Source organism: Anopheles funestus, chromosome 3RL, assembly GCF_943734845.2.
Source record: "Anopheles funestus chromosome 3RL, idAnoFuneDA-416_04, whole genome shotgun sequence".
Lineage (NCBI taxonomy): Eukaryota > Metazoa > Arthropoda > Insecta > Diptera > Culicidae > Anopheles > Anopheles funestus.
The window spans coordinates 78,609,186-78,636,029 of record NC_064599.1 but is presented as its reverse complement, the minus strand read 5'-3'; the positions used below and the strand labels follow the sequence as shown (position 1 = coordinate 78,636,029).

The following is a 26,844-nucleotide window of genomic DNA, read 5'->3' as shown; positions in this document are numbered from 1 at the left end:
TCTATTATTTTTTACTCTTTTTTATGTTTAAAGCATTATTTGAGTGAAAAGAAACTCATTGCAACCAATTGGCATTAAAATAAATCAATTTGATTTTTTTTGCAAAATTTCTCAAAAAAATCGCAAGGGGTACCCCTTATGAAATTTTCGAGTTGAAATTTTTTTTGAAATTTTTTTCTCATTTTTTACTCTTTTTTTAATTTGAAGCATTTTTTGAGTGAAAAGAAACTTATTGCAACAAATTCCCATTAAAATATATCACATTTATAAATTTTGCTACATTGGTGAAAAATGAGGAAAATTTTACATTTTCTCAAACAGGGTAAGGAACTTGTTTCCTCGAATAACTTCTGGCACAGACATCTGAGGGCATGGCCGTCCAAGAAGAAAATGTAGCCATTGATGCCATCTATCGACCACAAGTTAAAGATTGGCGATCCGTTGGATACCGACCGAGTTATAGGCAAAACTTGGTGCAAAAATGGGCCTTAGGAAATTTTCACGAGCTGACTCTTAATAACGACTCATTCACTCTGAGTTGAGTCACTAAAAAGAGTTGTTTTTCTCATCTCTAGCATGTAGCTTACACGTCAGCAAGTCGAGTCTTTTCCTTTAAAACAATTTTCACAGAATTCAAAATATAACTAATAAATCCAATCTATATATTGAAGAACCTTAACACCAACTCTAGCTCAGCAAGAAATCCATCTTATCGTACATTATCACCCATTTCATATCGCCTTCAATTATCGTGTCCTACTCTTCTTTGTGCATACTTACAATCAATAACCGTCACAGGGAACGTGTGTGCGCGCGCGCGCAAAAATTAACATAAAACAAACGGATGGAAGAACAAATTTAAAATCACTTAAGCGGCTAACTCGAAAAATAATTTGATCACCACCGATAGAGCCGACGGAAGGGCGGAAGATGCTGTTTGGCGCAGATATGTAGATATGTCCATCGATGTTACCCGGACACATTCCTTCCACATCCTTCGCATCGGAATGGTTACGATCCTATCGCTCCTTGCTAGTTGGTGACTAGCAAATGCTAACGTTTTTATCGACACGATCGAAGCCGACCACCATTCGGTAGCCGGTCAAGGAAAAGGCGTGAAAACAGGCAGCTACTTCGAGCGCTAAAGCATCTCCCCGAGCAGCTTAACAACAGCTGGGTGGAAGGGAGCGAAACAACCCCGAAGGAATTCATTAAGATTCTATCACAAATCTTTGCGCTCATCGCGAAATGGAGACTTTTTTCTCCTTTTGCTTTACCGTACCGATCTTTCTTATTCTTGCCCGACTGACGAGAGCGAATGTCCAGATCGTGCTTCTAATTTATGTTCTAAGCACCGACAAAAAAGAAAAAAAAATACATGTGTTCGTCCGGTTTTCACAGAGGCGGTTCACCGATGCCGATCGGATAAGGATCCGCAAGGATCTTTGAACCGGAGCGTGAAACGTCGTATCGAATGTGAGAGCGATTCATCCAACGCTTCCTCACTAGAACCGCGGTGGTCTGGTCAGAAACCGAAAAGTGGTTCAACGCGATGAGATGATTTATCGCTTGTAGATTACATTTCCAATCGGCGTAAGGATAGAGTTAAAGGCAGCAGGGAGAGTTAGAATGATGGTGGGCGAAAATCAATTTATGATCGAACTGATTCTGGTCCTGGAAGAGAGAGAGAAAGAGAGAGAGAAAGAGAGAGAGAGAGAGAGAAATAAAATTGAAATCTAATTACAGGTCGGCATACCCGTAGTCGGTTTGGGTCGTATGATATCACGAGTTTGACCGTGATTTTCTAAAGAGTTTCACGAGAGGAAAATTTGAATTAATATTGGAAAAAAACCCTCCACAACGCATCACAACGATTGTGCATCCAGAAGACGAAGAAGAGAGGTTAAAATGAATATTTATGACATTATTCAATCCGATCACAATAGCTAATTATTTATGCACGCTGCAGGGGAAAAGAATGGAATGGAATAAAGGAAGAATGATAAAAAGGGGTTTGGAATAAAATTTTAATTTTACGTAATGTGCATTTGATAAGCTTTTAGTTGTAAAAAGGTTTATTGGATTTTTTCCTTATATCTAATTTAGCATTACGTTAGTGTATGAAAAGTTGCAGACATCTACTAATAGTAAAATAAATCTCTCGTATAAGATAACATGCAAGAAAATTGAAACCGATTAGTACCAAGTAATGATTGCACCAGAACAGAAAGTAAGAGTAACACAAGGAAGAAAGGTAACAACCACTCGGATGAGTTATAACGTTCAATTTATTTGTTTTTATCCACCCATTAACGAGCGCATAAAACATCTTCCTTCACTCAGTGTCGCATTTTTGTCGTGCAAGAAAAACGAAAAACGAAAATCTTTTACCATTGCATTCCATCCCTCCGCAGCGATGGCAGCTTCATTTATCACTCGTTTAATAAGAGGAACGCGAATGTTTTATCGTTCCTTTACCACCACCACCACCACCAACACTTCTAGCGGCAGCATCTTCATCTAAAAATGCTCATGTGAAATAAGAAAAAAAAAATCATACTCTTAACCGAAACAGCGTTAAAAGCGAAAAATGCAATCGATGCACTTTTGTCCCTTCTTTCCGGTTCGGTTTGTTGTTTTTTTTTGTGTTTGTGCAAAGGGACGCGATCACAGACACAGTTTGCAGACGCTACTGCCACACTACTGCCAGACTACAATTAGAGATAAATTTATAATTATGTACCCTAGTCCCACGCAATCGGCAACGCGTCTCGATGTTGTCGTCGTTACATCTTCGTTCTTTCCGTTCTGGCAGTGTCTGCATTTTCCTAGCCTCGTACCATCGCTGGGAAGCTTAAGCTCGGTGTCGTCTGGAAGATCCTCTCGTAGAACGTAACAAAAAAAAAATCACTCCTTTCGCTCTCACCCTATGGGTCGGTGGTGGCTGATTTGTGATTCCAATGAGACTGAACTCCGCCTCTGGAATAGTACACACTCCGTCTTCTGCAGCAGTCGACGACGGCGGGATAGGCAAATTGGTTTGAAAAGGGTTCGCATAGAGAAATCGACTCGGATAAAGCGTTCTTTCTTTATCGTGAAAACGTTTGACTAATTACGTGCTGATCGGTGACTAATTGCTTCGGCTGGTTCTTGGGAAATCGCTTTCTGCCTAGAGTACGCGAAACGATCACACATCAATGAGTTGCCCGAATGATGAAAGTTCACATAGGAACAGCACAGAGAAGAGGTAAAATAAAAGAGAATAAAGTTTGTAATTTAATTATTTTCAAAATTAGACACTATTATTATATTATGTTTTGCGAATCGCATACTTTTGGGCGTCATGGAAAATTGGTTTAGTTTTTAAGTAAATCTATCCCTCGGCAAGTAGCTAATTGAAAGCAAACTTCTTATCTCAATACTGATGTTTACTTCGTTAAGCTTTAGTTCATTATCCTTTTAGTAAAATCCTGTTTTGTTTTTGTTTCATTTTAAATTTAAACAGCGCAATACGTACTTCATCGAACAATTAGCTTACGTGCGTAATTACACGCACGCACTCACAAACAATTACGCTTGATTTCAAAATAATCTGTACCGATGGGCATTTTCACCTCGGTTCGATGGCACTGCGGATGCGAAATGATTTATGGTCCTCGGTCTCGGTTACTCCGTGCCAGGCTTGCACAGTGTACTCCAAAGTCAAATGACCCCCGTACTACAGGGGTGCCGTACTACTACGGGCGCGTATTATTTTCACGCTGCGGTCGTTACAAGCATTTAAAAAGCGATTCCAGAACGGCAGGACAAACGGCACCAGAAGTGGCTTTGGTGTGGCTTTTTTCTTTTTTCATTCTTCACCTCGTGTCTGCATTCCCGCACGCACAACCATTTACCGTCCAGGAGTATTTATGTAATTTTCCCGTGCCATCCAAAAATAAAGACATCATGATGGAGGCTGCTGGTGGGCGGGACAAATGGGGTGAAGTTTTAAATTTTTATCGTTCGAAAAACACACTCCGTTTCGGCAAAGGGAAAAACATCGGAAGCCCACCAGGTCAGGGACCTTTTTACGAGAAGCGAAAATAAAATCATTGTCACCATCAAGGAGGAAGCGAGCATGCCAAAATAAAAGGGGCCACGGACGCCGGCCATCTAAACCGGTCTTTCGGGTGCGTTCGGTGAAAATGCGATAAACAGCATGTTAACAGTTTCGATAATAACAATAATAAATTGCGTTCGAAAGTGATTACTCACGATCGATGGGAGGAGTACGGTGGCGATCGCGTTTTTGAACGCTTCGGTTCCCCTACGAACCGGACCTCCCGGGTGTTCGTGACGGATTTTACTCCTTGCGAATCGGCAACGAAGGATGAAGAGAGGCGAACGTGGAGAGGTTAAAACGACACGCATCCTAAAGAATGCATTTGCATTTTGTTCCCTTTTTATGCATTTTTTTTCTTCACCCTCGTTGTTGTTAGTTTGTTCGATTCGGTGGCATCGATCATTGCCCTGTGGCTTGCTGGGAGCGAACGCAGTGAGATTCAATTATATTTAATTAAATTTCCCATCCCATCCCCGGAGCGTGTTGTGATCCTTCGATGGAAAAAGTGGATCGGTCAAGTCTGGTTATCGGTAATCTCCCTTTCTTTTAACATTTTTAAGCCCGTTGATTGCATCTTTATGATTTGAGGGCAACTTATTTATTAAAGAAAAAATATTTATCTGGTACGATTCTTGTGTGGTAAGATATGATCTTATAAAGCATACTCAAACAAAGACGAAAATTGCTTTTTTTTGTATCATATATTCGAAGATCTTGCTTTTGAACCTGCTTTGAAGCAATTTAAAACAAATGACTACAATGCGCCGAAAAGCGACGAACCCGTTTTTAAAAATTATTTTTTTGTCGAAACCTTATGTTTGTAAATTCGAGCTTCTCGTAATGTAATTTCTGGGCATCGTAACAGGGAAACTACACCTTCCAAAACATTAAATCACATTTCCTTCGTTGGGCCACTGCTTTTGTTGGAAGGGTTATCAAATCCCAGAACAAACCATGCGTCGCACGTTTTGCGTAATTACAAACAAAACGGCCAAATGCTGCCCAACCCACTGCGGGTATTGTGCAATGTTTGATCGTATAACTTTAGCTTCGAGAGAGTAACAAAAAAATCACACTATCCAACTCCAACCACGTGCAAACCCGCCCCGAAACGAATCCAAATCCTATGCGCTCGATTTCACGGTGGCATGTTGCAAACCGTGCTACCGCTCGCACACATAAGCGGTACCCGTATCGAACCGATTAGGGATGAATCGTAACGTGCACACACGCGGAAGCATCCATCCTAGCCCACCGATCCGATCGACCGATCGACAACCCGATCGCCGTGAGTGCGAGAAGCAAAACGCATGCAAATGTGTGCTTCAGTTTCGTATTACGGTAATGTTGCAGACCAACACTTTGCCCTACTGCACCAGCGGCCGCGATGGTGAAAATGAGCAGCAAAGCATGGGGAGAAAAAAACTGTATACATAGAAAATCAGGTGGAAATAAGATAGGAAAATGGGCGGTTGTTAAGCGTGAAGGAATTTTCATGCCTTTTTCGATAAGTTTGAAAATGAAACGCGTGTTGGAATGAAACACTATGGTGAATATAGCCATGGTGAATTGTTGGAGAGATTTGTATGATGCCGGTGTATTGCATACCTCTAGGCGTTTAATATTTTCGCCTTTACAGGGTGCTTGTTATATGGATTATTCGAATGGGGACAACTAAAATAAACTATAATTAATTAAATTAATCATGATTCCTTCAATTACGATTAGTTGTTCTGAAAAAGAATTTAAAACTGCAGTTTTTTAAAATGAGTAAATTTTGTACTACTATTACTAAGTAATAAACTAAGAAAGGAATTTTCAAATGTTATAATACATCTACTCATTAGTGTATGAGATATACGGCGCCATTTCCACACGACAGGACCGGGATTCAAATCCCATGCGGACCGTAGACTATCCGGCTACGTGGTAAAAATAAATCATGACCTTAATAGGTCGTTGAAGATGAAGAACACCTACACATTATCGCAAATTTAAATTAATTATTATTATGACTCTCGAAAGAAAATGGTGTATTGGATTTTCCAGCACAATATGTTGCAATCGAAATGTTAAACTAAATACATATACAAAAGTTGATCCTTCATTATTTGCCATCTTCATTTACGTGTTCGTTTATTAGATCTATACCAAAACGCTTTACCACATCGAGACCTTCACAATAAATCAGTTACCGTTTTGCGTGGAACCATAATGCAAAACCCAGTTCCGTTATACCGCGAGCACATTATGAAATAACTCACCCTGTGTGCTATTTGCACGCTAAGGAGAGCGTCTTAACATAAGACCCAGTACCAACGAAACCGATCTACCCGGATCTACCCAAGCCACCTTGGCCGCGACTAAAGTTCATCCATTTAAACACATCCTCCTCCGGCCAGGTTGCAATGGTTGGTGGCTCTTGCATTTTATGTAATCGTGTGGCGCTCGGGCTTAAAATCTGAGCCAAACCATTTCCCACACACAAACACACACACACTTACACACCCATACACACAACTTGTTGTTTGGTCTCCGCTGTGTCCGCTGTCTCCGCGGCGTAATATGTCGTGGCGCTGATGCCGGCTGACGTCATTGTGACGTCGGGAGAAATTGGGACTTTTTTGCATAAAAATTAGCCACATTAATATCGAGCTTGATGCCTTCACCTGTCGGTGTGCGTTGCATAATGTTGAAATTCCTTTTCGATTATCTTCTTAGCTTTGTGCAATCGAATGGGGTAAAAAGTTGAACGTATATATAGCTGAAGTATATTATAATGTACGAAAGTGAAAGTACGATTAACTATCATCAGTGTGGGGAGAAACAGGACAAATGTTAATCATGTCCTAGAAGAAGATAAGTGTTTTTCGATTCCATTTAAGATAGTTAAGAAAGCACTTTAAGCGCCCACACGCAACATGTGAACGCATTTGTGTCGAAGCATTGTCTCTTCGCCTTAATTCATTCACCGGCGGTGGAACCTACTTTCCAAACAAAATAAAATAAAAACACATACAATACCGGAAAAGGGAAGTCACAGACGTGTACGTGAAACAATGAGTCTTTTCCGTTTGCAGACATTAGAGTAAAAGAGTAACGGTTTAAGACACCGCATAATCACAGCTAGATATAATAAATTTAAAAGATTTTTTTGAATTGACAACTTTCTGAAGTTAAATGCAATTTTATATAAAGGTAAAATATTGATAAAATGTTTAATGTTAAGTATTACAAAATAATCTTTATTTGGTGGTTTTTTGTAGTTTAAAAACGTTTTACGTCATGTCTGTTTCGAATATAAAAATGCTTACCTTGTTCTAAGTCGCTTACTTAAAAAATGGAAAAATAGAAAAATCTAAAACCTAGCGAAACTAGCTAAGATCAAGTGTTAATAAATTGTTTGCTTGATTTTTAATAAACCAATCCCTGTATGAAACAATTTGCTCCCAAACAGACGTGCAAATAGAATAAGAATATATTTGCGCTACAGATATTGCACCGAGTAGGAGTGATGATCGTACACTGCCAACAACCACTTCAACGAGACATTGATCTTTAACGAATTGAGGAAAGAACCGTTAAGGACCCGCTAAAAGAACGGTAACAGTCTATCTAGCGACTTGTTAATTTTTCTCCTCTCCAAAGAGTCTAGAAGATATCCATTTACCAACATTGTACAAATTATTTTCTATTAACGGTAGAAGATTTTATTGACTTTACATTATCATATCGCTACATGTTTTTGTGTGTGTGTGTGTGATAGGTTTTATTTATTTTTATTATTCCATCTATTCGTGTGGCTCAAAACCCGGAGGTCACGAGCACGAGTTAACCCGTGGAAACTAAACCAAAAAACCAAATCGGTCGTGTGCGTGTTTCGCTTCAAGTGTACCCTAGCCGTCACACATCGCCACGATGGATTGGCGTGCGGCGATGCACAACAATGAGCCGCACCACGGCATCCCCCTTCAATGGAACATGGTTTTGGAAATCCCACGTAAATGTTCCCTTCCTTTCTACCTTTCATCCTCACTTTAGTAACCCTTTCTGGTACCTAGCTAGTTTATGCTTTTATTGTTATTTAGCTCGGCACATACACACACACACACCGGTACCGGATGGTCGGATGCGAACATGCTATGCTTATACTAACGCACACAAATACGCACCCTGAAACTCGGTAAGCTGTTTCCAACACGGTCACGATCGGTGTGAAGTTCGTACAGGCCAGATCTAAACCGTTTCCCGGCAGCAAACATCCCGGACGACCTTGAGATCTGATTGGTAACGTTCCGTTTGCGAGATGTCCGCAGATCATTTTGGGCTCCGAAGCAGCAGCAGCGGCAACAACAGTAACAAAACTGAGCACAAAAAACAAGAAACATCAACGAGCGTATAGGAGAGGAACCTGTCATGTAGCGTCGATGCGTATTTTCGGTGTGAGACATCAAGTTTTGGGACGTAAGCTGTTAGTTTAGGATCCGGTATGTAGAATTGATTAATATTCCAGTTTATTGGATTGACTCAATAAGGTGGGGCTAATGAAGCTTACAACAAATATTGAAGAAAAATGAATAAAAGTTATTTTTCTTTGGATGTAAGAGGATGTAAACAAGATAGCATTTGCTATTACTATTCTTTACTGAAATCCCCTAATGATAAAGATAATATTCTATTGAAAAAAGTGATCAAAAATATGATTTAAGCCGTATAAATAAATTAACCCCTCACACCTATTCAGTAACATTGTATCAAGATATAGTTAAAGCAAATTTCATCACTTCATGCAAATAAAATCAGTAAGGATGAATCATTCTGCCACGCTAAAGGTATGGATATTACGAAAGCCGTTGATTCCGAGAGTTGCCCAATCGAACCGGGATCATCGTCGGCCAATTCGACGGCCGCAAGCAAATAAAACGAAAGCAAAAGCAACTGACCCTTGGCGCACGGCATGTGACCAGCTGAGATGAATGCGGCCGATCTTATCCCACCCTTTCTTCCATCCGAGAAGAGGCGGAAAGCATACAGGGAAGCTGTTCTTTGCATGTGGAGCCTTTCAACTTTCGATTTGTCCGACCAAGCAAGAAGATCGCAACATACGCATTTTTTTTCTGTTCACAAACATTCACTCAATATTAGTAAGTTGCTGGGGAGGGATGCTGTAGTGTGAGTATTAGCATTGGAGCAAAAGGGTGCGTGTGTATGCGTAAGCGAATGTTTACGATCGTTTGCCGCAGACCGAACCGAATAGTAGAATGATATTGTAGATTATAGAGCGATGGAATTTAAATTCGAACGATCACTTAATTTTAAAGTTATTAATAAATAAAAAAAAATAATAAAACGTTAGTAAGTTACAGTGTTTAGACTGGAAATATCATCATCTCACACCCCACTTAGAGGGTGAAAGAGAGCGAGAGAGAACTACAAATAGTAAGGGGTTGCTCGCTCACACACACCATCGCAATGTTGCGATCGTCGCGATTGCTTCTCGATGGTGGTGCACGCAACTACACCTCGGTTTCATTTCCAAGTTGGCAGCTTCCCGTGACGGGCCGCCGTTCGTCGCTTTCAACCGGGTTCGTGGCTGTGAACAAGTTTTTTGTTTTTGCTTGATCTATACTCAAGTAATACTCTCCATAATCAGGTGCGTTGGTTAAACGTGTTTAGTTCTACTTCACATCCTTCTCACGGTGCCTAGTGTTGGGCACGTGCAAATGGGAAGATGTGAGATGTTAAGAACGTTGAAGGGGATGTGTATTGGGGTAGGCGTAGATCTTATCGTGCCTTCCAGCTACAGCGGCGCAAAACAATACGTGTGAGCTGTATTGCGCTAGTGATTTTGTGCTAATTGAAGTGTATTGCAAGTGAAATAGGGAGGAAGCATTCCCATGGAAAGAATTAATAGCCCAAAGCAAGAGTGTGTGGTGTGAAAAATAGAAAAAGGAAATTTCACTTAAACGAGTACAGCAGCATCGTGAAAATCGATCGATCTCTACGTAGCGATCGACGTCACGGTCATCGTGATGGGGTTGTAAGTTTTAGCATTATAAAAACAACACAAACACACGCACGCAGAGCACAATCGACGCAAAGCTACGGAAGTGACAGCGCAAAGGAAAGAAATCCATGTTGCGGAATAGGAAAGTCGCGTCTGAGTGATCGCGAATGGATCGTGCGAGTGAAAGACAGAAAGGTTCGTAAAAGTCACAGTCCGGGAGAAGGACCGGATGGAAGAAAAAAAAACACACACACATATACATTCATGCTAGTAGAGTGTGCGTAACCGAGAGAGAGGTTTACTAAAGAAAGGAAATGGTAAAAAAACAAAACAAAAAAAAACAGCATCGGTAAAGTGAAGAAGGAAAAAAGAGAAATCGGTAACGGTGAAATGTTGTGTTGTTGGTGACGGAACTGAAGGTATCGTGAAAACAAAAGGAAAGGGGTTTTATGCAGGAGAGGAATGTGCAACAGCGTTTCCCCATTACCCCATCCCATTACTCACCCTTCCATTACTCCACCTTGGATGCACCTTTCATCAATCTATGTGGCAAGCAAATTTTGATGCAAAAAAAACATGATGCGCCCAAGACAGACCAGTCTTTCACCGTGCCTTTTATTATCCGTTCTTCTTCATCTTCTGACCCACCCTTCCCCTCCCCGAAATGGTTTGTGATAGTTTTTCCTTCACAATGAATGACCACCCCAAAGGGGAAGTGAGTGGAAAAGGTGAAGAAAAATCATTGCAAAAAAGAAAACCAAACAACAGATCACATGAACGTGCCATTGGGGGAGCACATGGGGATCGGGGTGGAATGGGAGATGATTGGAAAGGTGTGAGATATGCACAAGGACCTCATTGCCTCAGGGTCAGTGAAAGAGAAAACTCACTGACCGTTGGTACCATTTGTGGATGAACTTATTTTTTATACGACTCACCATCAACACCACTTGCATCGGTTTTCATTCTTCAGTTTTTTGTTTTAAATATCACTTTTGCAAAGAAAATTTCAAAAAAAAAATACTACTCACGTACGTTAACATTGCACTTTTCCTCTGGTGGCCTCTTTTCTTTCGACGCATGAGTAAAATATAGATTTTCAATTAGCGCAAGCGAAATAAAAGAAACCTTAGCAGCAGGAAAACGTGAAGTGAAAAGCGGAATCAGTGCACAACGGAATATCTGTAAAAGCATACAAAATACACTATTGGACTGTCAGTGGAAGCGATTTTTTTTGGAAGAAAGAAGCCCGCATCTACGAAACAATGAAATGGTGATTGGTAAAATTCGGAACATAATCGACTTTGCTCGCGATTTATCATTTGATTTCATTTCGAAAACATTTGGCACCGGATACAATGGGGGGAAAAGAAAAGTTGAACTACCCGCCGCTGTGCTAATCAGCCAGGAACGAGAGCTTTGTTTTTGGAAATCCATAAAGAAGATCACTCTTACCTGTTTTACTGAGATAGAGTTTGATTGAGAGGTCATAGTTCATCAATTCATACATTTGTTAAAAAAATTGGGTCATCCATCCAATAATGATGTGTCAAGAAGAATGGGCAATTCAACAAATGATTATGTTTTTCCATAATCATTCCAGAGTTTGACTCTAGGCATTATTCTTCTGCGATCTCAGACGCCTTAGGGTATATAGCTCCAGATTTTATGAGGTAGGTTGTCTGGTGTCATTCGCATAATTTCATAAACCCATCAGATTCTGGAGAATAGTAAATATCAATATTTGACCAACTTCAGGTCATCTTGTAGAGTGAAGCTACCAATACAAAGCTTCAAAGAATTGCTCCAATATTTGAGAATGAGATCTCGAAATTATTTCAATATGATAAACTTTTGTACGATTGGGCTGGGGTGAATAAAATTGATAGAATTTAGTCCAGAGATATTTCCTAAGGTCTATGTGTATAGCCGTCTAAGTCAAAGTAAATATGTCTACATGAGAGACCCACGTTGTACATCCCTCACATTTTTACATTATCCTCTCGTTTTTATTTAGTATACCAAACCCAACAAGTAACACCTGGTCTATCATCATTTCCACGCCAACAGTTGTGGCAAAATGTGACACTATCGAGCTTAACCTTAGTGTGAAGTATGTAGTGCAGAAAACGAGCCTAATGCAAACGTGTGAATTGATATACGCAATAAGTATAAACGTTACTGGCGAAGCACTAAGTGCTTTGTGGGAGCTTCATCCCAAAGATCACGTGAAAGGTTTTGTACGAAAATGTCGCCAAGCTCGATCAACGACTATGTAACCGAAAGTGAAACCGGACGGCACAAAATAATCGGCACTGTGACAAGTTTCGAGATAGTTACGTAAAGTGTGAATGAATGCGAACAAGGAACGATCGGAAACGAACCGAACACTCAGACACACCCGCAATTCCTTGTTCCTTTCTTCTGCCATCTTCCGGAAGGCGTGAAAGTGCCAGTGAGCGAGAAGAAAACGGAAGAAAACGCGACGGCCAGAAAGCCGACACAATCGAAACGATCACCGTGCGTGGTAGATTCGGAAGAGGATATATCTTCGCGCGGAACGCTAAATGAATGCGTGACTGACACTAACCGGGATCCATCAGGACAAGGTGTTCCCACTGGAGCAACAACGGAGAGCATCAGTATGATGGCGTCAAATGGGCCCAGGCGGATGACGTCAACCGGTCTGTTCTACGTGCGCCATTGTCTGATGGTGTTTGCATGGATGACGATCGTGCTACAGTATCCCGGTGCAGGTAAGATCATCTTTGCATAGTGTAGCGCTTGCTGCAGTTAGCACACGAAACAAACCGTCCATCTATAGATGGCAGAGCACGAGGCTTCATCCGAAAGGTGATCGCAATCGCAGCGCGATACTACGCAGGAGATAGAAAGCGAGTGGCGACTGTTGCTCAGCTACTTCGTGTGTTGCACGTTCAGCTAAAATGAAAGTGGTCTCCCCAGGTGCGCACCAAGCTCACACTGAAAGCGGTCGAACCGGTTTTTCGCACCGGATTGCTGCGATACCGTCTGAATGCGATCGGACGCAGCCGTCGATCGTCAGACAACAAAATATTTTGTTTATGTCCGAGTCCTTCAACCATTCGGAACGCTCCTTGTCAATCAACTTAAACCACCAGGCCACGTTTGGTGGAGGCCTTCATGTTCATTAACCGGGGCTCTCCGGTGTGTGTGTGTTGTGCGACCATCCTAGCAATCAACACTGGAAGCAGTGCGGCTTGGCCTGGCGCTACCTCGTCGGAAGCACTGCGCAAGCTATAATTTTCAGTGGCCCTGACACTTGCCGATTATTATTGCGGGTTGTTTGATGAACCCACCCGGCGGTCTGTTGGTAAGCGGTATGAGCAGCATCCAATCGGAGGTCCGGCGGAAGTATATTGAGTGATAGGAAGTTGAATTTGAAAATTATTCAACATCTGAAGCCTGTTCTTGGGTGTGAGAGATCATGCTAGCGAGACAAGGGGTACACTTTATTCTCTAGGCAAGTCATTTGTCAATTTGTCCAGGCCTTACCCTCTAGACCTTGGTGGAGATTTATTTACCAGCCTGGCAATGAAGTTCGAACTTGTTCGATAAGCAACGTAACAGCTTTATTATCAGATGGTTTGCCATTCATTATCAGATCCTAAGATGTTGCTGCTTGGCATTTGCAGAAATATTCATTTCGTTTCCATTTCCTGCTTTTGCAGATTCTCAAGATCTCAACACACCGCCGGTAATTGTGGTTGATCGTCACTGGCGGATACCGGAAAACACAACCGTTGGCACGCTCATAACGCGCGTCAATGCGGAAGACAATGAAGACGATAAGCTGGAGTTTGGACTGGATGCGCTGGTCGCCGGTCAGGAGCAACCGTTCGAGATCGACCCGCACACCGGGTTCGTGTATCTGAACAGCAGCGTGGAAGGGCGGGCCGGACAGAACTTTTTCGTCTACGTCACCGTCAGCGATGGTAGTGTTACTTCCAAGAACGAGATATACGTGAACATCCTGAGCAAAAATGCAACGGGTGTATACAAATCTCGCGGTTCCCAGTTTACGCCCAGCATCGATAACATAAGGCAGATTTTGCCGCCGGGTATCAACCTGCCGGGCATTAGTTCGCGGCCTCAAATTCCACTGCCACCAATGCCGCCACAGTTCACCAGAAAACCTCCAACCGTCAGTGAAGATGCGTCTGGCGCCGTTACACCTTCGCTGATACCCACCAAACAGACCAAAACCTACCCAGATCGACCGATCGCTGTAGGTAACGGAACAACAGCGTCTGGCGCGAACAGTGCTTCCAGTGGAACAGTGCTGTCTCCAATTCCACGAACAAACACTACTGCTGCCCATCCAACGATAAGCGTGTCTACCGAAACTAGCAGCACCACATCAAAACCTTCGCCGACAGTAACTGCCCCAACGGTTCCGGTACACGCGCACCCGCACGAGGAAACGAACACCGTGAAAATCCTGCTCCCGGTTATTATTTCCGTCGCGATCATTTTCGTCACTGCTGGGCTGATCGCGATCTGCTTCTTCCGCAAGTATCTGTGCGCGCTCAGCAAAACGCTCAAAAAGAAGAACAAAATTGATAAAGCCAAAAAGTCAAACCAAAGTAACGTCAGTAGCAACATCACCTCAACCGCCGAGGATAGCCGCAATTCGATTGGGTTGAGCCACTGGACCGGACCGATGGCATTCAGCAATCGGTATACCTCGCCGTGGGAGCGGGACGCTAATGGACATCTGCAGGCCACCTCCCAGCTGTCGGAAGAATCGAACAGTTCGATCGTGAAGGACCGGTGGGAATTTCCACGCCACCGCCTGAAGGTGTTCAACATACTGGGGGAGGGTGCATTTGGGCAGGTTTGGCGCTGCGAAGCGACCGATATCGACGGTCACGAGGGTGTTTCGGTGACCGCGGTTAAGACACTGAAGGAAAACGCAAGTGAAGCAGAACGTAGCGATCTGCTATCTGAGCTGCAGGTGTTGAAATCGCTCGAACCACACATCAACGTGGTCCGGCTTCTTGGTTGCTGTACAGAAAAAGATCCCATCTTTGTCATACTGGAATATGTCAACATGGGCAAGCTGCAAACATTCCTGAGAAACTCACGAGTAGAGAAGTATGGGAACGAAAGGCGTTTTTTTGTTGTTGTCTGGAACATTTCACTCATACTGTCGTATGCTCTTTTCCAGACATTACGGAAATACTCATGGCAAGTCCAAGATCCTTACATCCGGCGATCTCACGTCGTTCATGTACCAGGTTGCTCGAGGCATGGACTTTCTCACCTCACGTGGGGTAGGTTGAAGAAAAATTGTGGAAGGGCCCCTCTTTATGACTACTTGTCTCTTCATCTCTCTTAGATTATTCACCGTGATCTGGCTGCACGAAACATTCTCATTACCGAGGATCATACCTGCAAGGTGGCAGACTTTGGCTTTGCACGGGATATAATCACGTCGAAGGTGTACGAAAGGAAGAGCGAAGGTCGGTTACCTATCCGCTGGATGGCTACGGAGTCACTGTATGATAATATCTTCACCGTCAAGTCCGACATCTGGAGCTTTGGTATTTTGATGTGGGAGATCGTCACGTTAGGCTCCACGCCCTATCCGGGAATAGCGGCTGCGGACGTGATGCGCAAGGTACGTGATGGATACCGGCTCGAGAAGCCGGAACACTGCCGCCGCGAGCTGTATAACATTATGTTCTATTGCTGGGCGCACGATCCAAACGAGAGACCCGGATTTCCGGAGGTGGTCGAAATGCTCGACCGATTACTCCAAACCGAGACGGATTACATCGAGCTGGAACGGTTTCCCGATCACAACTACTACAATATGCTCAACATGAGCGGAGAGAAGCTGTAAGTGAGTGGTGAGTTCTGTCGAACGAAAGGCCGTCTGTTACATACTCAAACAAGAACGCCAAATCCACTCGCAGACGTCTCTGTGTACGCTCAGGTAATGCGAGGTATCGATTCGTTTGTGATAAGAATGATGCTTTTTTCTGGACCCGCTCAAACCGTACAAGAACTGGATCTTATTTATGGCGTAAACCGTAGCATATAGGAGAAACCGGAGAAGAAATCAAACGAACAAACAATCCCACTTCTAGTTTGTAATAGTTAAGATTGTAAGTTTTCGTTCACCTTAACCTGATTTTAAGCATCATTTCTATGTGTACATACTGATCGTAGATTCCCATTGGTCTACATGTTTCCTTCATTTTGTTCTGTTTCATTCAGAATAAACGCGCGCATCCTGACATACGTTTTTGTTGTAAGCATTTATGCAGTTTAATAAAAAAAAAAAACAATTATTCTAGCAATCATGACATGCGGGAGTTATAGCAAACTGTATGTCGCAATCCGAAATAATTTCGTTATTAATTCTGCCAATGGGATTGTATTACATTTAAAATTATATGTCTTAAAATTATGTACCTTAATAACACACCTATGGTGTTGTGTGCAAAGGATTTTTGTATTTTGTTTCTGGAAAATTGATAAACTTACAGACAGATTTCTCATGATGCTATACATAAAAGTCTTGCAAGTCTATGCCTCTGTACCGAGGGGTGACTAATGTGCTTTACTAACATAATTACTTTAATCGTTTATTTACAAACATTTAACAAAGACAAATTCATATCAGCTTATCTTAGTCCAACAACATTAGTCATTGCAAAAATATATTTCCTTAAATTTCCTTCCAAAACGGACCCACAGCTACCGGTAGGATGGATAATTTTTAATATTGTATTCGAAACGATATTGACTGTTTCGTTAGGACAACAAAATAACATTACCCCGTCACTAAACGCTTAGCAATTGTCGCATTTGCGAACGCGAATCAGAAAAAAATTGAAAAACTCCATATAATAAAAATTGCAAAAAGTCGCTATACATTTATTTTTCAGTGAAAAATCGGTATTCGAAGCAATAACAAGGTAAAAAAATACAAATTCAAAAAATAGATCGGCTGAGTGTCATATTTAATGACAAAAAAAAAATGATGTAAAGTTTAAAAAAATCGAATGCCTTTTTATTTTTTAAAGTACGTACGTGTTGTATAAAATTCTGTGAATGTAAATAATATTTTTAAAACAGAAGAAAGGGCGAAAATTGGAAAAAAAATCTCATCTCGTGGACATTTCCCAAAAACAAACTCTATAAATTTGCCAATCTCCTAAGGCAACAGCCTTAGCTTTTTTTGGGAAATTCAACAAAATTTTATAAATTGATTTATTTTAATGCGAATTGGTTGCAATGAGTTTCTTTTCACTCAAATAATGCTTTAAAAACAAAAGAATAAAAAATTACAGAAAATTAAAAAAATTCTAAAATTTTGAAAATATCCTAGGAGTATAGCCTTAGCTTTTTTTTGAGTAATTTAGCAAAATTGAAAAATATGATATATTTTAATGGAAATTTGTTGCAATAAGTTTCTTTTCACAGAAATAGTGCTTTAAATTAAAAAAAGAATAAAAAATGAGAAAAAAAATTTCAAAAAATTTTCAACTCGAAAATTTCATAAGGCTTACCATTTTTTGAGAAATTTTGCAAAAAAATTTAAACTGATCTATTTTAATACCAATTGGTTGCAATGAGTTTGTTTTCACTCAAACAATGCTTTAAACAAAAAAAAGAGTGAAAAATAATAAAAAAATGTAAAAAATCTATAAATTTGCAAATTTCATAAGGCCCATTTTTGCACCAAGTTTTGCCTATAACTCGGTCGGTATCAAACGGATCGCCAATCTTTAACTTGTGGTCAATAGATGGCACCATTGGCTACATTTTCTTCATGAACGGCCATGCCCTCAGATGTCTGTGCCAGAAGTTATTCGAGGAACCAAGTTCCTTACCCTGTTTGAGAAAATGTAAAATTTTCCTCATTTTTGCACCAACTGTTACCTATAACTCGGTCGGTATCCAACGGATCGCCAATCTTTAACACTAGAACTACCGGACCAGTCATTTTGACTGGAACGCTTCATTTTCATCACATTATTTTTTAGGGTTAAACAATTCTAAGGTAGTTCAAACATGCGTTTCACATATAAATTCTATAGTACGATCTGCAATAAACAATAAAATATACTCTAACTCTTCGAAATTGTTTAAAAATTAACCACAAACGAAAAACGCTTAAAACGCTTGGTAGTTCTAGTGTTAACTTGTGGTCGATAGATGGCACCAATGGCTACATTTTCTTCTTGGACGGCCATGTCCTCAGATGTCTGTGCCAGAAGTTATTCGCGGAACCAAGTTCCTTACCCTGTTTGAAAAAATGTAAAATTTTCCTCTTTTTTCACCAATGTAGCAAAATTTATAAATGTGATATATTTTAATGGGAATTTGTTGCAATGAGTTTATTTTCACTCAAATAATCCTGTAAATTAAAAAAAGAATAAAAAATGAGAAAAAAAATTTCAAAAAATTTTCAACTCGAAAATTTCATAAGGGGTACCCCTTGCCATTTTTTTGAGAAATTTTGCAAAAAAAATTAAATTGATTTATTTTAATGCCAATTTGTTGCAATGAGTTTGTTTTCACTCAAACAATGCTTTAAACAAAAAAAGAGTGAAAAATAATAAAAAAATGTAAAAAATCTATAAATTTGAAAATTTCATAAGGCCCATTTTTGCACCAAGTTTTGCCTATAACTCGGTCGGTACCCAACGGATCGCCAATCTTTAACTTGTGGTCAATAGATGGCACCAATGGCTACATTTTCTTCATGAACGGCCATGCCCTCAGATGTCTGTGCCAGAAGTTATTCGAGGAAACAAGTTCCTTACCCTGTTTGAGAAAATGTAAAATTTTCCTCATTTTTGCACCAAGTTTTGCCTATAACTCGGTCGGTATCCAACGGATCGCCAATCTTTAACTTGTGGTCAATAGATGACACCAATGACTATATTTTCTTCATGGACGGCCATGCCCTCAGATGTCTGTGCCAGAAGTTATTCGAGGAACCAAGTTCCTTACCCTGTTTGAGAAAATGTAAAATTTTCCTCATTTTTGCACCAACTTTTACCTATAACTCGGTCGGTATCCAACGAATCGCCAATCTTTAACTTGTGGTCGATAGATGACACCAATGGCTACATTTTCTTCTTGGACGGCCATGCCCTCAGATGTCTGTGCCAGAAGTTATTCGAGGAAACAAGTTCCTTACCCTGTTTGAGAAAATGTAAAATTTTCCTCATTTTTCACCAATGTAGCAAAATTTATAAATGTGATATATTTTAATGGGAATTTGTTGCAATGAGTTTATTTTCACTCAAATAATCCTGTAAATTAAAAAAAGAATAAAAAATGAGAAAAAAAATTTCAAAAAATTTTCAACTTGAAAATTTCATAAGGGGTACCCCTTGCCATTTTTTTGAGAAATTTTGCAAAAAAATTTAAATTGATTTATTTTAATGCCAATTGGTTGCAATGAGTTAGTTTTCACTCAACCAATGCTTTAAACAAAAAAAAGAGTGAAAAATAATAAAAAATGTAAAAAATCTATAAATTTGAAAATTTCATAAGGCCCATTTTTGCACCAAGTTTTGCCTATAACTCGGTCGGTATCCAACGGATCGCCAATCTTTAACTTGTGGTCGATAGATGGCACCATTGGCTACATTTTCTTCATGAACGGCCATGCCCTCAGATGTCTGTGCCAGAAGTTATTCGAGGAAACAAGTTCCTTACCCTGTTTGAGAAAATGTAAAATTTTCCTCATTTTTGCACCAAGGTTTGCCTATAACTCGGTCGGTACCCAACGGATCGCCAATCTTTAACTTGTGGTCAATACATGACACCAATGACTATATTTTCTTAATGGACGGCCATGCCCTCAGATGTCTGTGCCAGAAGTTATTCGAGGAACCAAGTTCCTTACCCTGTTTGAGAAAATGTAAAATTTTCCTCATTTTTGCACCAAGTTTTGCCTATAACTCGGTCGGTACCCAACGGATCGCCAATCTTTAACTTGTGGTCAATAGATGACACCAATGGCTACATTTTCTTCATGAACGGCCATGCCCTCAGATGTCTGTGCCAGAAGTTATTCGAGGAACCAAGTTCCTTACCCTGTTTGAGAAAATGTAAAATTTTCCTCATTTTTGCACCAACTTTTACCTATAACTCGGTCGGTATCCAACGGATCGCCAATCTTTAACTTGTGGTCGATAGATGGCACCAATGGCTACATTTTCTTCTTGGACGGCCATGCCCTCAGATGTCTGTGCCAGAAGTTATTCGAGGAACCAAGTTCCTTACCCTGTTTGAGAAAATGTAAAATTTTCCTCATTTTTCACCAATGTAGCAAAATTTATAAATGTGATATATTTTAATGGGAATTTGTTGCAATGAGTTTATTTTCACTCAAATAATCCTGTAAATTAAAAAAAGAATAAAAAATGAGAAAAAAAATTTCAAAAAATTTTCAACTCGAAAATTTCATAAGGGGTACCCCTTGCCATTTTTTTTGAGAAATTTTGCAAAAAAATTTAAATTGATTTATTTTAATGCCAATTTGTTGCAATGAGTTTGTTTTCACTCAACCAATGCTTTAAACAAAAAAAAGAGTGAAAAATAATAAAAAAATGTAAAAAATCTATAAATTTGAAAATTTCATAAGGCCCATTTTTGCACCAAGTTTTGCCTATAACTCGGTCGGTACCCAACGCATCGCCAATCTTTAACTTGTGGTCAATAGATGGCACCAATGGCTACATTTTCTTCATGAACGGCCATGCCCTCAGATGTCTGTGCCAGAAGTTATTCAAGGAAACAAGTTCCTTACCCTGTTTGAGATAATGTAAAATTTTCCTCATTTTTGAACCATCTTTTACCTATAACTCGGTCGGTATCCAACAAATCGCCAATCTTTAACTTGTAGTCGATAGATGACACCAATGGCTACATTTTCTACTTGGACGGCCATGCCCTCAGATGTCTGTGCCAGAAGTTATTCGAGGAAACAAGTTCCTTACCCTGTTTGAGAAAATGTAAAATTTTCCTCATTTTTGCACCAACTGTTACCTATAACTCGGTCGGTATCCAACAAATCGCCAATCTTTAACTTGTGGTCGATAGATGACACCAATGGCTACATTTTCTTCTTGGACGGCCATGCCCTCAGATGTCTGTGCCAGAAGTTATTCGAGGAACCAAGTTCCTTACCCTGTTTGAGAAAATGTAAAATTTTCCTAATTTTTGCACCAACTTTTACCTATAACTCGGTCGGTATCCAACGGATCGCCAATCTTTAACTTGTGGTCGATAGATGCCACCAATGGCTACATTTTCTTCTTGGACGGCCATGCCCTCAGATGTCTGTGCCAGAAGTTATTCGCGGAACCAAGTTCCTTACCCTGTTTGAAAAAATGTAAAATTTTCCTCATTTTTCACCAATGTAGCAAAATTTATAAATGTGATATATTTTAATGGGAATTTGTTGCAATGAGTTTATTTTCACTCAAATAATCCTGTAAATTAAAAAAAGAATAAAAAATGAAAAAAAAAATTTCAAAAAATTTTCAACTCGAAAATTTCATAAGGGGTACCCCTTGCCATTTTTTTGAGAAATTTTGCCAAAAAATTTAAATTGATTTATTTTAAGGCCAATTGGTTGCAATGAGTTTGTTTTCACTCAACCAATGCTTTAAACAAAAAAAAGAGTGAAAAATAATAAAAAATGTAAAAAATCTATAAATTTGAAAATTTCATAAGGCCCATTTTTGCACCAAGTTTTGCTTATAACTCGGTCGGTACCCAACAAATCGCCAATCTTTAACTTGTGGTCAATAGATGGCACCAATGGCTACATTTTCTTCATGAACGGCCATGCCCTCAGATGTCTGTGCCAGAAGTTATTCGAGGAACCAAGTTCCTTACCCTGTTTGAGATAATGTAAAATTTTCCTCATTTTTGAACCATCTTTTACCTATAACTCGGTCGGTATCCAACAAATCGCCAATCTTTAACTTGTAGTCGATAGATGACACCAATGGCTACATTTTCTACTTGGACGGCCATGCCCTCAGATGTCTGTGCCAGAAGTTATTCGAGGAAACAAGTTCCTTACCCTGTTTGAGAAAATGTAAAATTTTCCTCATTTTTGCACCAACTGTTACCTATAACTCGGTCGGTATCCAACAAATCGCCAATCTTTAACTTGTGGTCGATAGATGACACCAATGGCTACATTTTCTTCTTGGACGGCCATGCCCTCAGATGTCTGTGCCAGAAGTTATTCGAGGAACCAAGTTCCTTACCCTGTTTGAGAAAATGTAAAATTTTCCTAATTTTTGCACCAACTTTTACCTATAACTCGGTCGGTATCCAACGGATCGCCAATCTTTAACTTGTGGTCGATAGATGCCACCAATGGCTACATTTTCTTCTTGGACGGCCATGCCCTCAGATGTCTGTGCCAGAAGTTATTCGCGGAACCAAGTTCCTTACCCTGTTTGAAAAAATGTAAAATTTTCCTCATTTTTCACCAATGTAGCAAAATTTATAAATGTGATATATTTTAATGGGAATTTGTTGCAATGAGTTTATTTTCACTCAAATAATCCTGTAAATTAAAAAAAGAATAAAAAATGAAAAAAAAAATTTCAAAAAATTTTCAACTCGAAAATTTCATAAGGGGTACCCCTTGCCATTTTTTTGAGAAATTTTGCCAAAAAATTTAAATTGATTTATTTTAAGGCCAATTGGTTGCAATGAGTTTGTTTTCACTCAACCAATGCTTTAAACAAAAAAAAGAGTGAAAAATAATAAAAAATGTAAAAAATCTATAAATTTGAAAATTTCATAAGGCCCATTTTTGCACCAAGTTTTGCTTATAACTCGGTCGGTACCCAACAAATCGCCAATCTTTAACTTGTGGTCAATAGATGGCACCAATGGCTACATTTTCTTCATGAACGGCCATGCCCTCAGATGTCTGTGCCAGAAGTTATTCGAGGAACCAAGTTCCTTACCCTGTTTGAGATAATGTAAAATTTTCCTCATTTTTGAACCATCTTTTACCTATAACTCGGTCGGTATCCAACGGATCGCCAATCTTTAACTTGTGGTCGATAGATGACACCAATGGCTACATTTTCTTCTTGGACGGCCATGCCCTCAGATGTCTGTGCCAGAAGTTATTCGAGGAAACAAGTTCCTTACCCTGTTTGAGAAAATGTAAAATTTTCCTAATTTTTGCACCAACTTTTACCTATAACTCGGTCGGTATCCAACGGATCGCCAATCTTTAACTTGTGGTCGATAGATGGCACCAATGGCTACATTTTCTTCTTGGACGGCCATGCCCTCAGATGTCTGTGCCAGAAGTTATTCGAGGAACCAAGTTCCTTACCCTGTTTGAAAAAATGTAAAATTTTCCTCATTTTTCACCAATGTAGCAAAATTTATAAATGTGATATATTTAGTGGGAATTTGTTGCAATGAGTTTATTTTCACTCAAATAATCCTGTAAATTAAAAAAAGAATAAAAAATGAAAAAAAAAAATTCAAAAAATTTTCAACTCGAAAATTTCATAAGGGGTACCCCTTGCCATTTTTTTGAGAAATTTTGCAAAAAAATTTAAATTGATTTATTTTAATGCCAATTGGTTGCAATGAGTTTGTTTTCACTCAAACAATGCTTTAAACAAAAAAAAGAGTGAAAAATAATAAAAAAATGTAAAAAATCTATAAATTTAAAAATTTCATAAGGCCCATTTTTGCACCAAGTTTTGCCTATAACTCGGTCGGTACCCAACGGATCGCCAATCTTTAACTTGTGGTCAATAGATGGCACCATTGGCTACATTTTCTTCATGAACGGCCATGCCCTCAGATGTCTGTGCCAGAAGTTATTCAAGGAAACAAGTTCCTTACCCTGTTTGAGATAATGTAAAATTTTCCTCATTTTTGAACCATCTTTTACCTATAACTACATAGGCTACATTTTCTTCATGAACGGCCATGCCCTCAGATGTCTGTGCCAGAAGTTATTCGAGGAACCAAGTTCCTTACCCTGTTTGAGAAAATGTAAAATTTTCCTCATTTTTGCACCAACTTTTACCTATAACTCGGTCGGTATCCAACGGATCGCCAATCTTTAACTTGTGGTCGATAGATGCCACCAATGGCTACATTTTCTTCTTGGACGGCCATGCCCTCAGATGTCTGTGCCAGAAGTTATTCGAGGAACCAAGTTCCTTACCCTGTTTGAGAAAATGTAAAATTTTCCTCATTTTTCACCAATGTAGCAAAATTTATAAATGTGATATATTTTAATGGGAATTTGTTGCAATGAGTTTATTTTCACTCAAATAATCCTGTAAATTAAAAAAAGAATAAAAAATGAGAAAAAAAATTTCAAAAAATTTTCAACTCGAAAATTTCATAAGGGGTACCCCTTGCCATTTTTTTTGAGAAATTTTGCAAAAAAATTTAAATTGATTTATTTTAATGCCAATTTGTTGCAATGAGTTTGTTTTCACTCAACCAATGCTTTAAACAAAAAAAAGAGTGAAAAATAATAAAAAAATGTAAAAAATCTATAAATTTGAAAATTTCATAAGGCCCATTTTTGCACCAAGTTTTGCCTATAACTCGGTCGGTACCCAACGCATCGCCAATCTTTAACTTGTGGTCAATAGATGGCACCAATGGCTACATTTTCTTCATGAACGGCCATGCCCTCAGATGTCTGTGCCAGAAGTTATTCAAGGAAACAAGTTCCTTACCCTGTTTGAGATAATGTAAAATTTTCCTCATTTTTGAACCATCTTTTACCTATAACTCGGTCGGTATCCAACAAATCGCCAATCTTTAACTTGTAGTCGATAGATGACACCAATGGCTACATTTTCTTCATGAACGGCCATGCCCTCAGATGTCTGTGCCAGAAGTTATTCGAGGAACCAAGTTCCTTACCCTGTTTGAGATAATGTAAAATTTTCCTCATTTTTGAACCATCTTTTACCTATAACTCGGTCGGTATCCAACGGATCGCCAATCTTTAACTTGTGGTCGATAGATGGCACCAATGGCTACATTTTCTTCTTGGACGGCCATGCCCTCAGATGTCTGTGCCAGAAGTTATTCGAGGAAACAAGTTCCTTACCCTGTTTGAGAAAATGTAAAATTTTCCTAATTTTTGCACCAACTTTTACCTATAACTCGGTCGGTATCCAACGGATCACCAATCTTTAACTTGTGGTCGATAGATGGCACCAATGGCTACATTTTCTTCTTGGACGGGCATGCCCTCAGATGTCTGTGCCAGAAGTTATTCGAGGAACCAAGTTCCTTACCCTGTTTGAAAATATGTAAAATTTTCCTCATTTTTCACCAATGTAGCAAAATTTATAAATGTGATATATTTTAGTGGGAATTTGTTGCAATGAGTTTATTTTCACTCAAATAATCCTGTAAATTAAAAAAAGAATAAAAAATGAAAAAAAAAAATTCAAAAAATTTTCAACTCGAAAATTTCATAAGGGGTACCCCTTGCCATTTTTTTGAGAAATTTTGCAAAAAAATTTAAATTGATTTATTTTAATGCCAATTGGTTGCAATGAGTTTGTTTTCACTCAAACAATGCTTTAAACAAAAAAAAGAGTGAAAAATAATAAAAAAATGTAAAAAATCTATAAATTTGAAAATTTCATAAGGCCCATTTTTGCACCAAGTTTTGCCTATAACTCGGTCGGTACCCAACGGATCGCCAATCTTTAACTTGTGGTCAATAGATGGCACCATTGGCTACATTTTCTTCATGAACGGCCATGCCCTCAGATGTCTGTGCCAGAAGTTATTCAAGGAAACAAGTTCCTTACCCTGTTTGAGATAATGTAAAATTTTCCTCATTTTTGAACCATCTTTTACCTATAACTCGGTCGGTATCCAACAAATCGCCAATCTTTAACTTGTAGTCGATAGATGACACCAATGGCTACATTTTCTTTTTGGACGGCCATGCCCTCAGATGTCTGTGCCAGAAGTTATTCGAGGAAACAAGTTCCTTACCCTGTTTGAGAAAATGTAAAATTTTCCTCATTTTTGAACCAACTGTTACCTATAACTCGGTCGGTATCCAACAAATCGCCAATCTTTAACTTGTGGTCAATAGATGACACCAATGGCTACATTTTCTTCTTGGACGGCCATGCCCTCAGATGTCTGTGCCAGAAGTTATTCGAGGAACCAAGTTCCTTACCCTGTTTGAGAAAATGTAAAATTTTCCTAATTTTTGCACCAAGTTTTACCTATAACTCGGTCGGTATCCAACGGATCGCCAATCTTTAACTTGTGGTCGATAGATGGCACCAATGGCTACATTTTCTTCTTGGACGGCCATGCCCTCAGATGTCTGTGCCAGAAGTTATTCGCGGAACCAAGTTCCTTACCCTGTTTGAAAAAATGTAAAATTTTCCTCATTTTTCACCAATGTAGCAAAATTTATAAATGTGATATATTTTAATGGGAATTTGTTGCAATGAGTTTATTTTCACTCAAATAATCCTGTAAATTAAAAAAAGAATAAAAAATGAAAAAAAAAAATTCAAAAAATTTTCAACTCGAAAATTTCAAAAAATTTCCGAAAATTTCCCTTGCCATTTTTTTGAGAAATTTTGCAAAAAAATTTAAATTGATTTATTTTAATGCCAATTGGTTGCAATGAGTTTGTTTTCACTCAAACAATGCT

General features: G+C 39.3%; 1 protein-coding gene and 2 long non-coding RNA genes across 7 annotated transcripts in view; 1 reads left to right on the top strand and 2 right to left on the bottom strand.

The window, feature by feature from the left end:
* LOC125767424 (uncharacterized) overlaps window positions 1-20,810 on the bottom strand; it is a 40,834-nt gene extending 20,024 nt beyond the window's left edge. For all 5 annotated transcript variants that reach the window (XR_007418776.1, XR_007418777.1, XR_007418774.1 and 2 more), the window contains exon 1: window positions 20,119-20,810. This is a non-coding gene — a long non-coding RNA (uncharacterized LOC125767424). The remainder of the gene's footprint in view (window positions 1-20,118) is intronic.
* Window positions 12,256-16,465, top strand: LOC125767397 (tyrosine kinase receptor Cad96Ca). Its single transcript, XM_049433932.1, has 4 exons — window positions 12,256-12,868; window positions 13,823-15,248; window positions 15,322-15,427; window positions 15,493-16,465. Exons 1-4 carry the CDS (start codon window positions 12,757-12,759, stop codon window positions 15,997-15,999), a joined length of 2,151 nt encoding a protein of 716 aa, XP_049289889.1. The 5' UTR covers window positions 12,256-12,756; the 3' UTR covers window positions 16,000-16,465.
* Window positions 20,811-24,107: 3,297 nt separating the features above from the next.
* Window positions 24,108-26,629, bottom strand: LOC125767425 (uncharacterized). The gene is made up of 3 exons (XR_007418779.1): window positions 26,215-26,629; window positions 25,120-25,309; window positions 24,108-24,213 (listed from the first exon to the last, which is right to left on the bottom strand). It is a non-coding gene; the product is annotated as an uncharacterized LOC125767425 (long non-coding RNA).
* Between the last annotated feature and the right edge of the window lie 215 nt (window positions 26,630-26,844).